Raw genomic sequence first — 18,945 nt, 5'->3', positions numbered from 1 at the left:
AAAGGAAAACTTGAAATTGCATCATATGACCCCTTTAAGATATAATTTACATTACCTATCTTCTGTGCATAAGTCCAATATGTTGTAATACTATTTATTATTTATGTCATATAGGCCTATTTTATGTATTTTTTTTATTTATTCAGATTCCTGTGCTCTTTATTTATTGGTTATTTATTGTAATCATTTGAGTTATTTTTGTGAATTTATTTTTAAAGCTGGTGCTGGACTGAGCTAGAAAATCTCTTTTCTCTCTATCTCTCACTCTCTCTCTCTCTCTCTCTAAAAAAAAAAAATCCCCAAATGAAATGAACATTTTGTCCTCCTTGTCTACAGGTGAGTTAGTGGATTATTACGAATTGTACCATGTAATTGATGCAGATGAAACCGTCTCCAATCCCTGGGCAGAGACGCAATGGCCATTTGACGGCCATTAATCATGCTGCATCAAACACAAAGAGTGGTAGATTTTCGTCTCTCTTCCCAACCCTTAGTCTTTTTTTTTTTTTTTTTTTTTTTTTTGCAGTGTAAAAAAATTCCACAAGATGGCAACAAAATTCTTCAACATTAAGATTATTTCTTTTTAAAACATGAATCAGTTTTTTTTTTTCTTATTTTATATTCTTTTCTTTTTTTTGTGTCGTTTTTATTTTTACATCAACTAAAACAAAATTCAAATGAGGCATTTTTGGCAGCTGTTACAAACGAAAGCTAGCTGAAATAAGACATTTATTTTATATCATAATGAGTATTTTAATTTAAGTAATGAAAAAGTTTTTAGTGGTTTTAGGGTTAGTTTCAATTTTAGTTTTAATTAACTATACTAATAATAGCATATATTTTGCCTGCTTTTAGCTTCCAGGACCTTAAACAGATACATTAATTTAACCATTAGAAAACCAAATTTAACTGTGCTCACATTTCTTTGTTCAACTGTATTTCATTAAACTGAACATACAAGTGGTTAACATTTGAAGTGGATCAAAAAAGTTAATCGAAGTTGTCCTAAGACAAGAAGGCATTTTGGTTTTAGGTTTAATATATATATAGCAACACTGCACACTGTAAAAAATAAAAACCCTTCCAACTCAAAAATATCTAGTGACCGGTTACATCTAAATGTTTAAATTGAAAATAAAAGGATAAAATTAAATTCACACTCATTCAGTTTGGCCAACTGAAAAATTTAGTTGTGATCAGTCAAAAGAAAAAGTTGATTTGGAGAAGTCTGAATAATTTTTTTATTTTTTTACAGTGTGTGTGTGTGTGTGTGTGTGTGTGTATAAATAAAATGAAATAGAAACATTGACATAAATTGGATTATAAAGACTTTTCAAGTTTCTGCAAGTTTCACAATGCAGAATGAAAAATAATAATAAAATCTTTCAATAAACCACATGAACACATTTTATAGAAGTAAAATAAAAATATGACATAAAACCAATCTGCATGTATTTCCTTTAGTCCTATAAGAGGATGTACCATCTTATATTGTTTTTGCAGAAAATTAATTATATTTACTAAATAAAATTACTACTCCGTCCCCTAAAAGAAAGCTTTTTGTATTTAAATAAAAAAAATATTTTAAAAATAAAATAAATAAATAAATACATAAAAAATATTGCCATAATATTTGAAAATTTTTCCAGTAGAGGAATGTGCCCCAAAGGGAGGTTTTGTCAGATTTGACTATCTTCTGGGCACAGTTTTATCTCTCAAGTAAACCCACACACGTCCTCTAGCGTCTCAAAGGGCGGACTGAGGCGCATCTTTAATCTGCTAATGAGTTTAGATCCAGCAGCCAAAGGTCATAATGAGCGATTCCTCCACTTTACTCTCTGTCTCTGTCTGTCTCAGTCTCTCTCTCTCCTTGGCACACACCCACTTCCTCTGCCACAGCCAATGCACACTGTCTCTCGACCTGTGCTGCACAGTGCACACTATAAACCCTGTGTATGTGTGCCTGCATAAAACAGCCTCCCTCTCCTCTCCTTCTCCTCTTCTGTCTCTCGCAATCACGCAACCAGTGCTCTCCTCAACCTCATTCTCTCCTCTCATTCTGTGGTGCTATTAGGCTGAACCTATGGAGGACTACCACAAACCAGACCAGCAGACCGTGCAGGCGCTGAGGAACATTGCCAACCGCCTCCGAATCAACTCTATCAAAGCCACCACTGCGGTGGGCAACGGGTAAGAGGTGGTCCACTTTCTACAAATACCTGCTGCTTGGTGTGAGATAGATAGATAGATAGATAGATAGATAGATAGATAGATAGATAGATAGATAGATAGATAGATAGATAGATAGATAGATAGATAGATAGATAGATAGATAGATAGATAGATAGATAGATAGATAGATATGCACTAATGCTCATGCCAGTGTCGTGCGAGCAAACCCTCTCTTGCATGCACGCCTTGCAATAATCTTTGTCCTCAAAACCTTTGCAGATGGTGAAGTGATGCAGCTAGGTAAAGAACAAAAGTGATTTTTATTTAGGATTTTCTTTTTCTTAATTAATTTAGTATATAATTAAATATTTTTTCTCAGACTTTTTTTTTCATGCACTGTGAATCTTATCTCATATCTCATAAAATTATCTCATAATTTTATTTAAAAATATTGCAATTTAGTTTATCTGTACTTTTAGTTATAACATTGACATCTGCTTTTTCATTCTTCAGAAGAGAAGAAAATATGAAAAAAATATATTTGTAATTATATATATATATATAAAAAAACTAATGTGTGTTTTGAAACAGAAAAAAAAAAATATATATATATATATATATATATATATAAATAACATATAAAAATGTGTCTGTGTATCTAGATTTGAAAGTTTAATACTAATATAAAAATAGGGGGATAATGGGAACTAATTAAGTTTATGAAGTGTGTGCATAAAGATGATTGTTGTTTTATAATCATTGTTTAATACACATAACTGCATGTTCTTTCCTCTGAACAATGTGTGTTTTCTAATGAGCTGTTATGTAAACTGTCGCATGAATCTAAATGGCAAAGCTATTCACATCTGATATCTGAAGATGATTGAGCATAACGTTAAATTGCATGTGAACGCACTGATCTGTTGGGTGACAGACTGATAGTGAGCCGGTCTCACAGCATGTGGTTTTTAGTCCTGTCTGTGATCTAATCTGGAAACAGGTGGATGTTAGTGGGTGGTATGTTTGCTCAAAGCTTAGATTATGCCACAAGTGAGGTGCTGGTGGGGCATCCTGGATTAAACAACACCTTTGAATAGACAGTCACTAATTGTCTTACTCTGTCCTGACAAACTCAATTATATGTCTTTTATATGTGTGATAATTCTTTCAGTTAAAGTTGCATTATAAACTGTAGTTAAAATAAAGGGTTAAATATGAAACTACCTTCTCTTCACCTATCCATCAGACTCTTCACACTTCATTTTTTTATTTATTTGGCAGGCATCCAACATCATGTTGCAGTGTGGCAGAGATCATGTCTGTGCTTTTCTTCCATTCTATGAAGTACAGGCCGGATGACCCCAAGAACCCCAACAATGACCGCTTCATCCTGTCCAAGGTGAGGTTACCAGACTCCGCTAACTGGGATTATTCAAGTGTCAGCTTTAATATTTCAAGTGTAAATCAAGACGGCGCTAAGTCAGGAGAATGGCATTATTTGGTGCCAGTACCATGGTACAGTGACTTTTATACTTTGAAATATACAATGATACTGAATCTATACACCAATGTTGAATATGAATAATACCAAGGTAATGTAAATGCTGAAAAAATATGATAAAAAAAAAAAAATCCCATTAACATGGTGTCATATCCAAAAGCTTAATATCCTAATCCTCCTTAAGGTATACAAATATATACATATATTTTTTTTATTTATTGAGATGATGGTCAAATTATGAGGGTCATTCTTATCTTATCTTATTAATCATTAATACACAAAATTAAACTAATAAATATGAAACCAAATGTACCTTGAGTTCTATGAAAAAGACATATATAAAATATAATATTAAATAAAAAATGATTTATTATAATTTATTATATATATATATATATATATATATATATATATATATATATATATATATATATATATATATATATATATATATATATAATAAAATACAGGGCTATATAGTTGCATAATTTTAATAATATAAAATAAGTAAAATATAATATAATAGAGGGCTATGTGAAATATGTTTGTTAGTTGTCAAACTAAACTTTAATTACATAATGGTGGTAATAGAAAAATAAATAATAGAAAAGTTATATTAAATAGAAATTAATAAATATGCAGGGTTATGCAAAATATGTAAGTATATGTTAAAATTAATAGTAATAATACCCTAAAAAATAATATTATATAATAAATCAGTGCTCATTAAATGTTAAAGTGTTAAAAAGCTGTTAAGTAATTTTTGGATAGTTGCGTAACGGTGGCATTGTGGTTGACCCATAGAGTCTGTGTTTGGTGTTCCCAGGGTCACGCGGCCCCTGTCCTCTACTCTGTGTGGGTCGAGATCGGCTTCCTGAAAGAGTCTGAGCTCATGAGCATGTGTCAGCTCGACTCCACGCTGGAGGGACACCCCACACCTGTGAGTAACACTGCTCCAAAATCAGCGTCTCTTCTTCAACACATTCAGTCACAGCGATATGAAAGGGACCTGCTCTCAGATCAGAACATATTTAGCAGCACCGTGAGAAATCTCGCAGTTTATTGGGTCAGAAATAATTGTTCGGGTTAAACTGGCTGCAAATGCATGAGCCGTTAACCAATGACAGCCGTTATTTTATGTAACATCCACGTGAGTGTGTGTGTGTGTGTTTGACAGAAGCAGCAGTTTGTGGATGTGGCCACAGGCTCTCTGGGACAGGGGCTGGGCGTAGCCTGTGGAATGGCCTATACAGCTAAATACTTTGACAAATCCAGGTGAGAACGCCACCCAAAAACCCATATATTCACGACAGAAGGGTCAACAGTAACTCAAACAGCTGTATTGTTTGTGCTTCTTTCTATTTAAAAAAAGACTCTATTTCTCATATGCTTATAATGTGAATATGTATCTAAAAATGTATATATAAAGTTCAATTATAAATGTGAAGTGTGTTTTCTTTTCTTTTTCTTCAGTTTTGCATTTACATGAGTGCTCACTATAATCTCATGATTGTACGTCCGTGCTGTGGATTTGAAGGGTGTGGAGTTTTCATGTCAAGCTGTGCATTTGCGATTCTTCTGCTCTAATAATCAAAGCCCCTGCAGCCATCACTCGGTTTTTATTTTTTGGATAGAATTCAATTTAGGCATAAGCACAAACATTATTCACAAATTGAAGCCTAATTTTTGGGCGATCCTTTCAAAACATGACTAACTCTGTTTATAGTGCATTGTAAAAGCCCATAAATATGTAATCTGTGCGAGTGCTGCTGTGCAGAGAAAGAGGAATCATGCCTGCTGTGTTGTGTAACGGCACTTTTTCTCAAACCTTAGGTGATTTCTGATCAGTTGAATCTGTCTCTTCTCATTCGTGAAAGACAGTGGATCTGATGTGACAGGAAAGTGTCAGGTGGTGTTAAGGAGGGCGGAGGTGATGAGGCTTTACACATCAGCTAGCAGGCTGAAAAAAAAAACACATGTAGTGATAAAATAAACTAAATAAAAATATATTTGCTAGTGTTCAAAAGTTTGGGACTCTTATGCTTGCCAAATCTGCATTAATTTTTTTCAAAGTATTGTAAAAATAGTAATGTTGTGAATTATTGCTACCAGTTAATATAACTATTTTCTATCGTTATGGATTATAAAATGTAATTTATTCTTCTGATGCAAAACATCAGCATTCAACATCATTACTCCCATCTTCAGTGTCACATGATCCTTCAGAAATAATTTTAATATGCTGATTTGATGCTCAAGAAACATCTTTTATTATTATCAATGTTAAAAATAGTTGTGATGCTTTATACTTTTGTGGAAATTGTACTTTTTTTCAGGATTCTTTGATGAATAGAAAGCTCAAAAGAACAATATTTATTTACACTTTGGTTAATTTAATGCATCATTGTTGTATGATAACAATGGTAGTAATAATAATAAATAAAAAAATACTTTAAAAATAAAATTACAGACCCCATAATTTTTAAAATGGTAGTTGATACACAAAAATGAATGAAACTAAGAAACAAAAAAAAACTAAGAAAATATTTAGCTTATTTTTTGAGAAAATTATTTGATTTTGAAATGTTTTATATTACCGGTATGTAAAAACTTTTTTTTTTATAATTTTTTAACAATTTTTTAAATACAATTATTAAAGGAACAGTTCACCCAAAAAAGTCACCATTTACTCACCATCATGTCGTTCCAAACTTGTACAAGTTTCTTTTCTCAATTATTTTGAAGAAGCAGTTGTTTGTCCCCATTGACTTCTGAGTAGAGAAAGAAATACAATGGATGTCAATGGAAAACATCACTTATGTTGGTTTGATTACCAACATTCTTCAGAATATCTCCTTTTATGTTCAACATAAGAAAGAAACTCATACAGGCTTGGAAAGACATGAGGGTGAACTACATTTTAGAATGATATTTTTGGGTTAAGTTGAAAACTTGTTGGTAGAGGTCGGAGACCAAAATACTGACATACATGAATCAAGCAGTCCAGAAACTAAAAGAAACAAACCCACCAAGAAAAAATAAATAGTCCCCCAGCACTCAGAAACCACTCATATCGTCCTAGCAGCCGCATAACTATGTGCTAAAAATACAGTACACTCTGAACAGCTTAGTTATACAGCTTGACAAACACCAACAACACTCAAATTTGCACAAGCAAGCACCATTGTCTTTAGAAATTGCAAAAATGTCTTTTCACTATTTCCGCAGTTACCATGTGTACTGTCTGCTGGGGGATGGAGAGATGTCTGAGGGGGCCGTGTGGGAGGCCATGGCCTTCGCTTCCTACTACCAGCTGGACAATCTGCTGGCCATACTGGACATCAACCGGCTGGGCCAGAGTGAGCCAGCACCTCTGCAGCACCATGTGGAGAAGTACCAGAGACGCTGTGAGGCCTTTGGGTGGGTTGGGTGCAGGTCGATGAAGGCGTGTGCTGGGAACGTCAAACCCCAGAATCCTATGAAGTGTCACTCAGATTGCTCCAGGAGGGCTGGGATAAGAATATCTGTAAATGACATATGGGGGAATTTCTAAAACATGTCATATTTCAGAATTCCATAAGCATATCAAATAAAAGTAAAACAGCTGCATGCATTAAAGTAACAATGGGTAAAAAGATTCCTAATGAGATTAAAATAATTGCACAATTTGATATTATTATTAATGGTTGAAAATAATCTAAATGATCTTATTATATGATTTATTGTATTAAATTAGATAGCTTATTTATTGATTGATTGATTTAGGGATTAAGAAATAATTCCTTGATATGTTTTCTTGGGATTTACGCAGAAAAAATATTCATGTTTATTTAATATATGTCTATTTTAGGATTATTTTAATTTCTTTTTTATAATATTTTAGGATTATTTATACAGTAATATAATATTAATTGAGTTCATTTCAATATTTGCTCTTGAACTTACTTTTATAGTATTTTTTTACGTTTTGCAATTTTGTCAATTTATTAGTTTTTGCATTTTAAGAAATATTTTATATCGTGAATGTATTGTTTTTATTTCAGTTTTATTTTTAATTTGAGTAACTGTAGTACTTCAACTTTATTTCAAAAACAAAATAAATACTTTAAAGATTTATTTTTTTGTTTTTTTCCCATATATTATTTTATTTTAGTTTTAGTTAACAGTAATAACTCTGGAATCTGCATGTTTATGTGTGTATTTATTTGTGTGCACAGTGAAAAGCCATCAGTCAGTTTATTATTTCTTGGGTTTTTTAGATGGCATGCTATCATTGTGGATGGCCACAGTGTGGAAGAGCTGTGTAAAGCCATGAGCCAGCCACGCCACCAACCCACTGCCATCATCGCCAAAACCATCAAGGGCAAAGGCATTCCTGGTATATTTCTTCCCATTACTTCCAAATCTATAAATACTGATATAGCTCAATATATTCTGATCAGAAAAACTCTGTTATGCTCAGTGGCAGAAGACAAGATGGGATGGCATGGCAAGGTGCTGTCGAAGGACATGGCAGAGAGTGTCCTGCGAGACCTCCAGAGCCGCATCCTCAACAGTAACAAGCGCATGTACCCTGCTTCACCCATTGAAGACGCTCCACCCGTGAGTCTGCGTAATGTCCGCATGCCCAGTGCTCCCAACTACAAACCTGGAGAGAAGGTGAGAGTTCAAGTCAAAGAATGGAAGGATGATATATTGGTTTAATTTCATGGTCTATAGCTCTTTACACCATGTTCCTTTCCGACAGATTGCCACCTGCAAGGGGTACGGGATGGCTGTAGCCAAACTGGGACGTTACAATGAGCGAGTGGTGGCTATGGATGTCGACACCAAAAATTTCACCTGCTCTGAAATCTTTAAAAATGAGCATCCCAACCGCTTTATTGAGTGCTACAGTGCAGAGCAGAACATGGTAGGACACTATGAAGTACAGTTCCATCATGATGATATTTTAAAGAACCAAAAATGACAAGTACTTCCTTTTAGTAAAAAAAATAAAATAAAATAAAAAATAAAATAAAATAATAATATATATATATTTATGTTTTAAATTAAGGCAATTATCTTTAGTTAAAAAAAAAATCCTAATAAAATAAATATATAAAAACATTTACATTACATTTAAATGATACATGAACCCATTTGGTAACCAACATTATTCAAAACATCATCTTTTATTCTCCACAGAATGACTGAAATTTCATATTCGTGTGGACTTTTATAGATACATTTTAGTATTCTTGACATTTTTGAGAATCAAATCAAAGGTCTGCTCATTTGGGAGACAAGCTTAGTGATTGAAACGTCCTTGAATGCTCCCTAGATTGGTCTGAAAAAGTATAGCTTTGGGATTGGCCATGTAGAATGACCCTCAAAGCACCAAAATGCTGATTTGTTGAATAATACATGGCATTCTATCCATAATGCAGCGGCGAAGATGTGACCCACTTATGCTCCATTGTGCACCACGCCCTGCTGCAGTACCTTTCCATGCAGCCGTGAAGCCATGCAGAAAACCAGCGGCGCCTCCTTTTCATCTCATAAGCACATTCTTTATGATCTGTGTAACTGCTGCACGGCAAAATAAATTCTGCTTTGTCTCCACATAGTCATTGTTCACTTGGTACATGTGGCAGGTAGAATGTAGGCCACTCATTTGTCACTTTGTGTTTTGGGAAGCAATCGTGATGGATAGATCTGAATACTAATTCAATTGTCAGAGTTGAGATCTGTTCAAAACTTTGCAAGAGTCCCACATTTTAGTGTTAAGATTTACTGTTGCTGAGGCTTGGTTATATGCTAGATTATGACTTGCATGGAGAGGATTTCAGACAGGAAACAGGAAATGATATCGAGTGTGTGAGCTGCACACTCGTAATTCCTCTCATATGAAGGATAAAACGGAGTTTCTTTTGAGCAGATTCCATGTGTTTCTTCCCTAGTATATTGCAAAGATATATGAGCTATTCATGTCCGAATTATCTACCTATATATTACCAAAGTCATGTCATTTGGCTTGCTTATGTGTATCATTTAGTTTTAATTTTTTGGGGGAAAAGTATGTATTTAACAGGAATGTTGTGGGATCAGGATTCAAACAAAAGCCATTAACAATATCCATCTTTCGTAGGTCAGCGTTGCCACAGGCTGTGCCGCACGTGACCGAAACATCGTGTTTGCCAGTGGCCTGGCCACCTTCTTTACCCGTGCATATGACCAGCTCCGCATGGCCGCCATCTCAGACAGCAACATAAACCTCTGCGGGTCCCACTGCGGCCTGTCTGACGGTGAGAAGTGCTTCCCTTTTTTAAAGCCGCTAACTAAGCTCCACCTATTTTCGAATAGACAGGTGCACTCGCCAATCAGATTTCTTCCTTTTAAGCCACGCCAATTTCCAGCACCACCCATTCTCCTCTTTCACATGTTGCAGCTGTGACTCTAACAATGATGTTTTTGAATAGATTTGTGAGCGATTCACCCCTTGCTTTTCCTGAAGCTGTCTTTCTAATGTGTGCTTTGTTCTCCTGGTCGTCTGGCGGTGGTGCGACTCTTAGCACAACCCCTTCTCCCTCTCTCCCTCCCCCTGTGTATCTCGGAGGCTGTCTGACCCGGCATCCCCTCCGTTAGCACAGGTACACTGCATGCCAGTCGGACTGTCTGTACACCTGCCTGACTTCCAGCCTGTCTGCTCAACTGTCGCATGCGTGTGCATCTGCCTCACATATCTAATATACAAATTCTGTTCGGTCTAAATAGCGGTATGTGACTATGTGGCTGGTGTGTGTGTTTCAGGAGAGGACGGACCGGCCCACATGGGGCTGGAGGACATGGCTATTTTTAGAGCCATCCCCACTGCCACCATTTTCTACCCCAGTGATGCTGTGTCTACTGAAAAGGCTGTGGAGCTTGCAGCCAACACAAAGGTTGGCATGATTTATCTACTGTTATCAGTGCTTGAACAGTAGAAATTATTTGAAACCTATGGCAATATAAAATGTCATCAAAATATTAGAACACATCTATTGGGCATTATATTTATATATGATGCTGATATATTCATATCCATTCAAATATTGCAGATTTTTTAATGCCTCGTGTTTACTCCATGAGTAAGCTGTAAAATTTTACACCTTTTCAGTGGCCAAAAACCAAATGTAGGTTACTTTGCGTTTAGCTGATACTTATTGTATTTGAAGAGAAATGTCTGAAGAACAAATAACGTTGAAATTAGAAATGTGTCTCGTTTCCCTCTATCAATCAAATATTTCTGGAGAAACCTAAAAATATGCATCTGCCCCCATCCAACCTGACAGAGTTTGGGAGGTTATTGTGAATATTGAGTTTTTTCGCAGTAGTTCTGTGTTGTTTAAACTTGATTGATGGTCAATTTGCTTTCCATTTTCACCCACTGTTCTCCGCCTCTGATGAAATCTTGCAATGCTTTGTGTAAAGACTGTAAAGACACACACACACACACACACGCACAAAGGATTTTAAGGTTACAGATGCTCCTGCTACACAGACTTCCATAATTTGTTTGGACATTAAGTCTGGACTTTTAAAGTCTTTTATCAGCTATTTAACCAAGTTCTTGTACTAACCTGAACATACCTGATTTTACACATTTGGTTTTTCAAGGTAGCCTACACAGAAGATAATAACCCTTATAATAACAGGTGTTCACATTATCTTGTAAATACGTCATTTCCAAGAATGCATTGCATGTGTTGAATTTTTTATTTTTTTTCAATTGCGATTCAGAACATATCAGTTCAGCTTCTTGTTTGGTAGGGCCAATTCAATTCAAATTCACACTGAAAGCAAGACAATATAACACTATTAACAACTTTTTCTGGACTTAAGGGGATTTGTTACATCAGGACCGCTCGTCCAGAGACTGCAATCATTTACAACAGCAATGAGGACTTCCATGTTGGCCAGGCCAAGGTATAGCTGTCTCTTAATCACCATTTAATACAAATATATTTAAGTCTGAGATGAGGTATTAAATAGATTCAAATCAATATCAGAGATCAATACTGATTTACTTTGTTAAGCGGAGTTATTAATATTATATGAAGATGTATGCTAATGTACCATTAATGTATAAATGACCTGATTAGGTGGTGTACCAGAGTAAGGAAGACCAGGTTACAGTGATTGGAGCTGGAATGACCCTCCATGAAGCTCTGGCTGCAGCTGAGCAACTCAAAAAAGGTATAATGAGACAATGCAGGGACTGTAAAATATATATCTCATTCAAAATATTTGGCCTCTGTAAAAAATGTGTAAAATGTTTTTGAAAGATTTCTCTCTTCTTCACCAAGGCAAAGTAAAACAAACAAAAAAAAGTAATAAAGTGAAATATGATTATTTATTATAATTTAAAAAGGTTACTTTTTAAAATATTTTTTAAAATGTAATTTATTCCTGTGATGCAAAGCTGAATTTTCAGCATCATTACTCCAGTCTTCAGTGTCACATGATCCTTCAGAAATCTTTCTGGTTTTCTGCTCAAGAAACATTTCTTATTTATAGAAAATAGAAATCATATGTAACGTTATATATGTCTTTACTTTGTTTATTGATTGTTTAGTTAAATATATTAGCTTTATATTAGTCATACCTTTATGTTAAATACATATTAGTGTTGTAGTTTTTTAACTGAACTTAGACTGTTTAAACGACATTCTTACTACCTTTCTGTGTCTTGAATGTGGGAGTTGTGTTGCTGTCTATGCAGAGTCAGAAAGCTCTTGGATTTCATCAAAAATATCTTAATTTCTGCCCCAAAGATGAATGAAGGTCTTATGGGTATGGAATGATATAAGGCTGAGTAATTAATAACATAATTTAATTTTTGGGGGGAACTATCCCTAGACAAACTTTCTCCCATACAACATTTGTGATCTGTTAATTTTTGGGATGTGATGTGTGAGCTTAACATAAACTCAGGTATGTGTGCTTTGTGTGTCATTCCCCAGAGAGGATTTACATCAGAGTGATCGATCCTTTCACCATCAAACCCCTGGATGCCAAAACCATCATCGAGCATGTGCGTGCCACCAGGGGCCGTGTCATCACGGTTGAGGATCACTATTATGAAGGTGGGATTCAAGCTTAGAGCACATTATCCCTTGTCTCAAGCACACATTTCAGCCTGGCTGCACATCCAAGTAGCATGAACAGCAAGTCCAGTCGAGGAGTGATGTATCAGTTTGTGAGGCTGTGGCAGAGTGCAATTGGCTGGCTGGAAGAAACATGATGTGTTGGCAAATTGTCATTGGTTTCGGGAAGCAAAAGGCATTGTGTTGTCATAATCGGTCGAGTTTTTGGCCATGTCTCATTCTGTTCAATCAGGGGGAAAAAAGACAGAGAAGCGGAGGGCTGTCAGGTCTCCTTAAGCAAACGTACAGCCGCGGGGCTTATTGTGACCTAGATAACACAGGCGGCCCTGGACGTGACATTACTGCCTGCGTGCCAGAGGAGGAGTGAGGCTGGATGAGACAGAGAGAGAGAGAGAGAGAGAGAGAGTTTAACATCCAAAATCATTCTGAAAGCAAACATCCCCCTCTGCCCCGGGGGAGAGAAAGAGGAACGAGATAGACCAAGAGAAAAAGTGATCGCAGCTAGGTTTATAGCAGGGGCTTGTAGAGATAAAAAGAGATTTGGATAGTCAAAGCATGATGTTTGACATATATGAATTTTAAAAGCAGAACATGGTGCAGAAGGTGAAACAGTGACCTTCATGCACAGGTGAATGGTAATTTAAAAGCAGGAGATTCATTTTAATACGCTTCGTTGCTGATAAAAAAAAAGCTTAAGATGGTCTGTTTTGACAGTTTTGGGCACAAACAACTGCACCAGCTTAAACTAGATAAGACCAGCAAACCACCTTCGACTTCGTTAGCAGTGCTTTTACATTTTAAACCCTTAAAGGTGACGTGAACAATTCTAGCTGTTTTTCTAACATCTGCCAGATGTTAAAACATGTTTGATTATTGAAATATTGAAAAGTTTAACTTTTAAATTAAAGTACTAAAATTACTGGAAGCTAGAACTGGAATAGAATCAATTAAATTAAACTAAATTTGACAACAATTTAAACTAAAAACTAAAATTAAAAAACAAAACTGAAAATATAATAATAATGGCTCATTTAAAGTGTTAATAAAAACGATTATAGTATAAAGTAAATACTAAAATAACCATTTTTTTGGGGATCAGTAGGATTTTTTTTCTTTAAAATTTTATATTTCAATTCTTCAAGGATGCATTAAATTGATCAGAAGTGAATGTAATGAACGCAAAAATACAAAAGATTTTTAATATTCTATTTCACACAAATGCTGTCCTTTTGAATGAAGAATTCTTTAAAAATATATCAAGGATTCCAAAAAAAATGAAGAAGCACAATGTTTTCAACACTGATCATAATAATAAATGTGCAGTAATGGCTGCTAAAATTCAGCTTTGTCATAAACGGAACAAGGTGTAATGTTTTTCTTAGTTCCAAGGTGTAATGTTTTTAGTGGAATATTTCGGACATAATAAAAACAGGTGTGATTTCCCAGGATGCCTATTTCAATGATATCTATCAAAAAGGGTCATTTTGTGTGGCATTCCTGAATGATCGGAACATTACCATGCTCACATGCTGTAATTCCACAGGTGGCCTGGGAGAGGCGGTGTGCTCCGCTATTGTCAATGAGCCCGGCTTTACTTTCCAGCGTCTGGCTGTCACTCACGTTCCTCGCAGCGGCAAAATGTCCGACCTGCTCAAGATCCACGGCATCGACCGCGACTCCATCGCACAGGTGGTCAGGAAGATGCTCAGCAGCTCGGCCAATGCCAAGTGAACCTGTTCGCTTTGCCCCGCCCACTCCACCCAAATCAAATGAAATAACCAGCTCCACAAACGCTGTCACATGACTCCTCCTCTTCAGATAGTGGCCCCTCCCTCCACCTCGTTCACTGTGAATGACCCCACTGTGAGTAAAATAGTAATGTGAGATACTGTATGTGGCATTCATATTCCATTTATCTCCTTACAAATACACTAATATTCAATCGTTTGAGGTAAGAGTTTTATTATTAATACTTTTATTCAGCAAAGATGCATTAAAATTATTGAAAGTGACAGTAAAGCTGTAGTGTTTCAAATAAATGCTGATCTTTTGTACCATATATATATGTAATCTGCAAAAATACTAAGTAGCACAACTATCAGCAACATTGATTCATGTTTCTTGAACATCTAATTAGCATATTAGAATTATTTTTGAATGATCATGTGACACTGAAGACTGGAGTAATGATGCTGAAAATTCAGCTTAACATCACAGGCATAAATTACATTTTTAAATATATTTATAAAGAAAACTTAATCTCTTCAATTGTAATAATATGACAGTTTTACTTTGTTTTGATCAAATAAATGCAGTCTTAGTGAGACTAAGAGATTTCTTATTAAAATATTAAAACAATCCTCAGACTTTTGAATGCTAGTGTACATACAAATATGCATACAGGAGCCTATTTCTAGCTCTTTTTCTGTACTGACAGTTTCAAATCAACATGAAACCGCATTTGTAACCATTTTTACTTGCATAATGTGACACAATGGCATTTCAGCATGAAATATTAAAGACAAGGACTTAGGTTTTGAAAAGAGTTGAAATATCACAAAGACAAATATGATTTCATGTTGATTTGAATCTCAATTTTTGAAAGTTTACCTACGCCAAGACGTATTTTACACTATCACCTCAGAAAACATTGATATGCTGTACAACGTGACACTCGTGTTTTTAACTGTCATTTAATAAGACCCCAAAAATGAAACTGTTCGCGACATTATATTTTAATACTTTTTATATTGTTACTGTGTAGCTGTGACTACAGGGCGGGGCTGGATTTCACAGGAACAGATACGTGTGCGGAAAAAAACGATTTGATGTTATGTTTGTAGAGTTTAGTCTTAAGAAAAGAGAAACGGATAATCAAATGAGAATGTGTGTAGGGTGCTTCAACTCAAAGTGTTCAGTAAAGTAATAAATGGTTGTAGTCTGTGAAACTGTTTGTAGTATGATCTCTGTGTTTACAAAGATGGAGTAGTATTTTGTGGTGTTATGAGCATGAAATATGGCCAGAGAAGATGAGGGATGGATGAAACCATCAGTGTCACTGGAACATGCTGTTATATCTGAACTATGAACCTACAAACAAACACTTCCTCTGTTCATTTTCTGTATCTCAACAAGTGATTGATTAAAGGCCTCTGCATTTGAGTTATAGAGATCATGTGTGTTGCCTGTTTTATTCACAATAATAGGGGAGACCAGGGCTTCAGTGGGTTTAGTTCTTCTTCTTCTTCAAGTCACTTTTTACCATAACTGAACAAAACACACACTGTCCACTATTGGGGCATGTTGTCACACTGCAAGCTGTCAAGAGAACATGTTGTATATTCAAACAAATAAGAAGAATGCATTTGTTTTTTAAGATTAAAAACTATACTAAACTATACTTTTTATTTGAATTAAAAAAACACTAATAGAATACATAGAATGTATTAAACACTGACAAAAATGATATAGAAACAATTTTCACTCAGAAATGTATAGAACAATTCACAATTGTGATTTTTTTAAGTACTATTTTAGACTTAAAAAATATTTGCTTGTAAACCTCTAATAATATTTTTTATGAACAACTTCAAAAAAATCAATTAAATAACTATCAAAACAATTTATGGAAAAGTGAAATGTAGAAAGTAACAAACAGTAAAACAAGATTAAATCAGAAATTAGATGTGTGAAATGTAAATAATTTAGTCAGAACACATTGAATTCACATGACAATTTGCTTTGATTTAAAACATGTATATGAAAAGAGCTACACAAACTTAATAAATGTGCATGAATGAACAAATGGACACCTGAAAAAGACAATGACAATGATTACAGTTGTATTATCAAAATACAAACAACTAAATAACAAATATATATATATATATATATATATATATATATAAATTTCTTACCTCTTAAGTGAGCATTAATTTTGCTTCAACGACAGTAATGCCTTGCTTTCCTGTTTAAAAAACAGGAACAACAGTCTTTCTAGTATGTTCTTAGAAAATAATCTGCTACAATGCCCAGCAGTAACTAATTTGAAACATTCAGACATAATAAAGGAAAAGTTCTCACCATAGAGCATTATATTTGCGCATGGCTCCTCTTATGGAAAACACAACGAGGCCCAAGCCACAAGACAGAGTATAAACTGCAAAAAAAGTGGTAAACATGGATTATAGCATTATATACTCAAACAGGACTCTCACAAAGAGTGTATTTATTAATTAAAAATACATATATAGTAAAAACAGTAATCTTGTGAACTAATATTACAATTTAGAATTTTCTATTTGATTTTTTTTTTTTAAATAGATAAATTGTGAGGTTAACATACCATGATAAGACCTGAGATGAAGGATGGTCACTAACAAAGCCATACAATAACCGCAGACAACATCTATAGCAAAAAAAAAGAAAAAAAAAGAAAAGGTATTTAATAACACACCAGTTTTCATATTACTTAAAAAGGCAAGCTATCTGAACACAGTAAATTACCTTTCCAGTGGTAAGGTCGACCCTTACACCTTACAGTGTGTGCTGGCAAACCTGTTAAAAATGTTAAATGCTCAACAAAACCTGTTCCATCAAATTTTGTAACTGTTATATGTGGCATTTGGGAATTTTTTGATTCATTTTAGTATCATAAGTTTGAATAAAACTGCTTACCGAAGGATGCACCAACACATTCAAAAACTACTGTGAAGAGCACAGCAAGAACTGACGGCACCACGATGGCTGGAAAACATGAAGATATTGATTAATGACTAACTCAAAGATTGACTGATTGATTGATCATGTGTATAGAGGAACTTAAAAACACTTCAAATATACACTTCAAACTAAAATAACTTTTTTGGAAGTGTGCTTTTCTCATGTGTAAGGCTTTATGGATACAATTTAGAAGAATGAACATAAATAATGGTTTCACTTTAGTCTGAAAGACCCTGTTAGGATGAAATAATTATATACTGGAACACTTAAAAATGATTTCTTACAGTAAAATGGCCTGTAGAGTGACAGTCCACAGCCCAGGCCAAAGCAGACAGAGAAAAAATGGTAATATTTATCTGTATGAAAAGTATATAACAATGAATGAATGAATGAATGAATGAATACTGTACAACTTTCGGTTTCGATTTTAAAATCTGATCTGGCAAACTTACAGTGGTTGTAAACATCCAGAGCACCCTGAAGACAGAATTGTACAGTAACTGAACATGCAGAATTAAAGTACATCTTTCTTAGTAACGAGAGAGCGCTAAATAAGAACTTACCATCTGGATGAAAGTGCACCTTGGAGATGTTAAACGCTCATTCTGCTACTTCCTCTTTTGATTCAGCCATGTCAGCCTTCAACCTCGGCAGATAATAATGATGAGCTTGCATGAATAAAGCATATTTTCACCTTCAGATTGATGGGTAAAACCAGTTTTGTGGTTTGAATGTCCTTTAATCAAATGCTTTCTGTTCTATTCCATTCAATTGTGGTGGGGACACAAAAGCAAATCCCAGTTTTTCAGTCAATTGAAAACACAATGATAGACAATTAAGTTTCAAGTGTTGAGCAGGGTTTTTCAGACTGGCTCCATGAGGTATGACGTTGGACTACAGAAAAAGATCAGTTTTATAAAGTATATAAACTGTGGCAACAACTACTATTATCAAAGTACATGTTTTCCATAAAATATTTTAAGATTTTTTTTTTTTCAAAGGCAATAAAAAATATTTAATTTAAAATTACAATAATTATTTACTTTTTCACGTTTTACATTAAATTAAATTAATTATAATTTTTAACACAAAGTATAAATAGGTATTTTTACATAAACGATGTTAATATGCCTATTTTATATATATATTTTTAAAAGAAGTCCCTGATTTTAAAAACATCTAGACCACACAACCTGAAATTTTACCATCAGCAGATGGAAGCATTGAGCAACATTTGAAATTGAATTTGGCATTCAATCTATGGACCATCTGTGCATCTGTGTTGCCTTCGTGTACAGAACGCAAAGCATTATGGGTCTTGTAGTCTAGCACAGCTCTAATTCAACGCATGCATATTTCAATGGAACTACATTACCCTTAAAACAGGAGAGACAAAATCACTTCGTATTCCTGCTAGATGAT

The 18,945-nt window shown here is 34.6% G+C and overlaps 1 protein-coding gene across 1 annotated transcript; it reads left to right on the top strand.

Annotated features, from left to right (window-relative positions):
- Positions 1-1,882: 1,882 nt before the first annotated feature.
- Positions 1,883-15,006, top strand: tkta (transketolase a). The gene is made up of 14 exons (XM_026275001.1): positions 1,883-2,190; positions 3,454-3,571; positions 4,500-4,613; positions 4,851-4,948; positions 6,902-7,093; positions 7,933-8,051; positions 8,136-8,332; positions 8,421-8,585; positions 9,804-9,960; positions 10,466-10,596; positions 11,537-11,620; positions 11,797-11,890; positions 12,658-12,780; positions 14,345-15,006. Exons 1-14 carry the CDS (start codon positions 2,084-2,086, stop codon positions 14,530-14,532), a joined length of 1,887 nt encoding a protein of 628 aa, XP_026130786.1. The 5' UTR covers positions 1,883-2,083; the 3' UTR covers positions 14,533-15,006.
- Positions 15,007-18,945: the final 3,939 nt, after the last annotated feature.

This window comes from Carassius auratus, chromosome 11 (genome assembly GCF_003368295.1).
Source record: "Carassius auratus strain Wakin chromosome 11, ASM336829v1, whole genome shotgun sequence".
Taxonomy (NCBI): domain Eukaryota; kingdom Metazoa; phylum Chordata; class Actinopteri; order Cypriniformes; family Cyprinidae; genus Carassius; species Carassius auratus.
The sequence above is the reverse complement of the archived record's forward strand: the minus strand, read 5'-3'. Positions and strand labels throughout refer to the sequence as shown.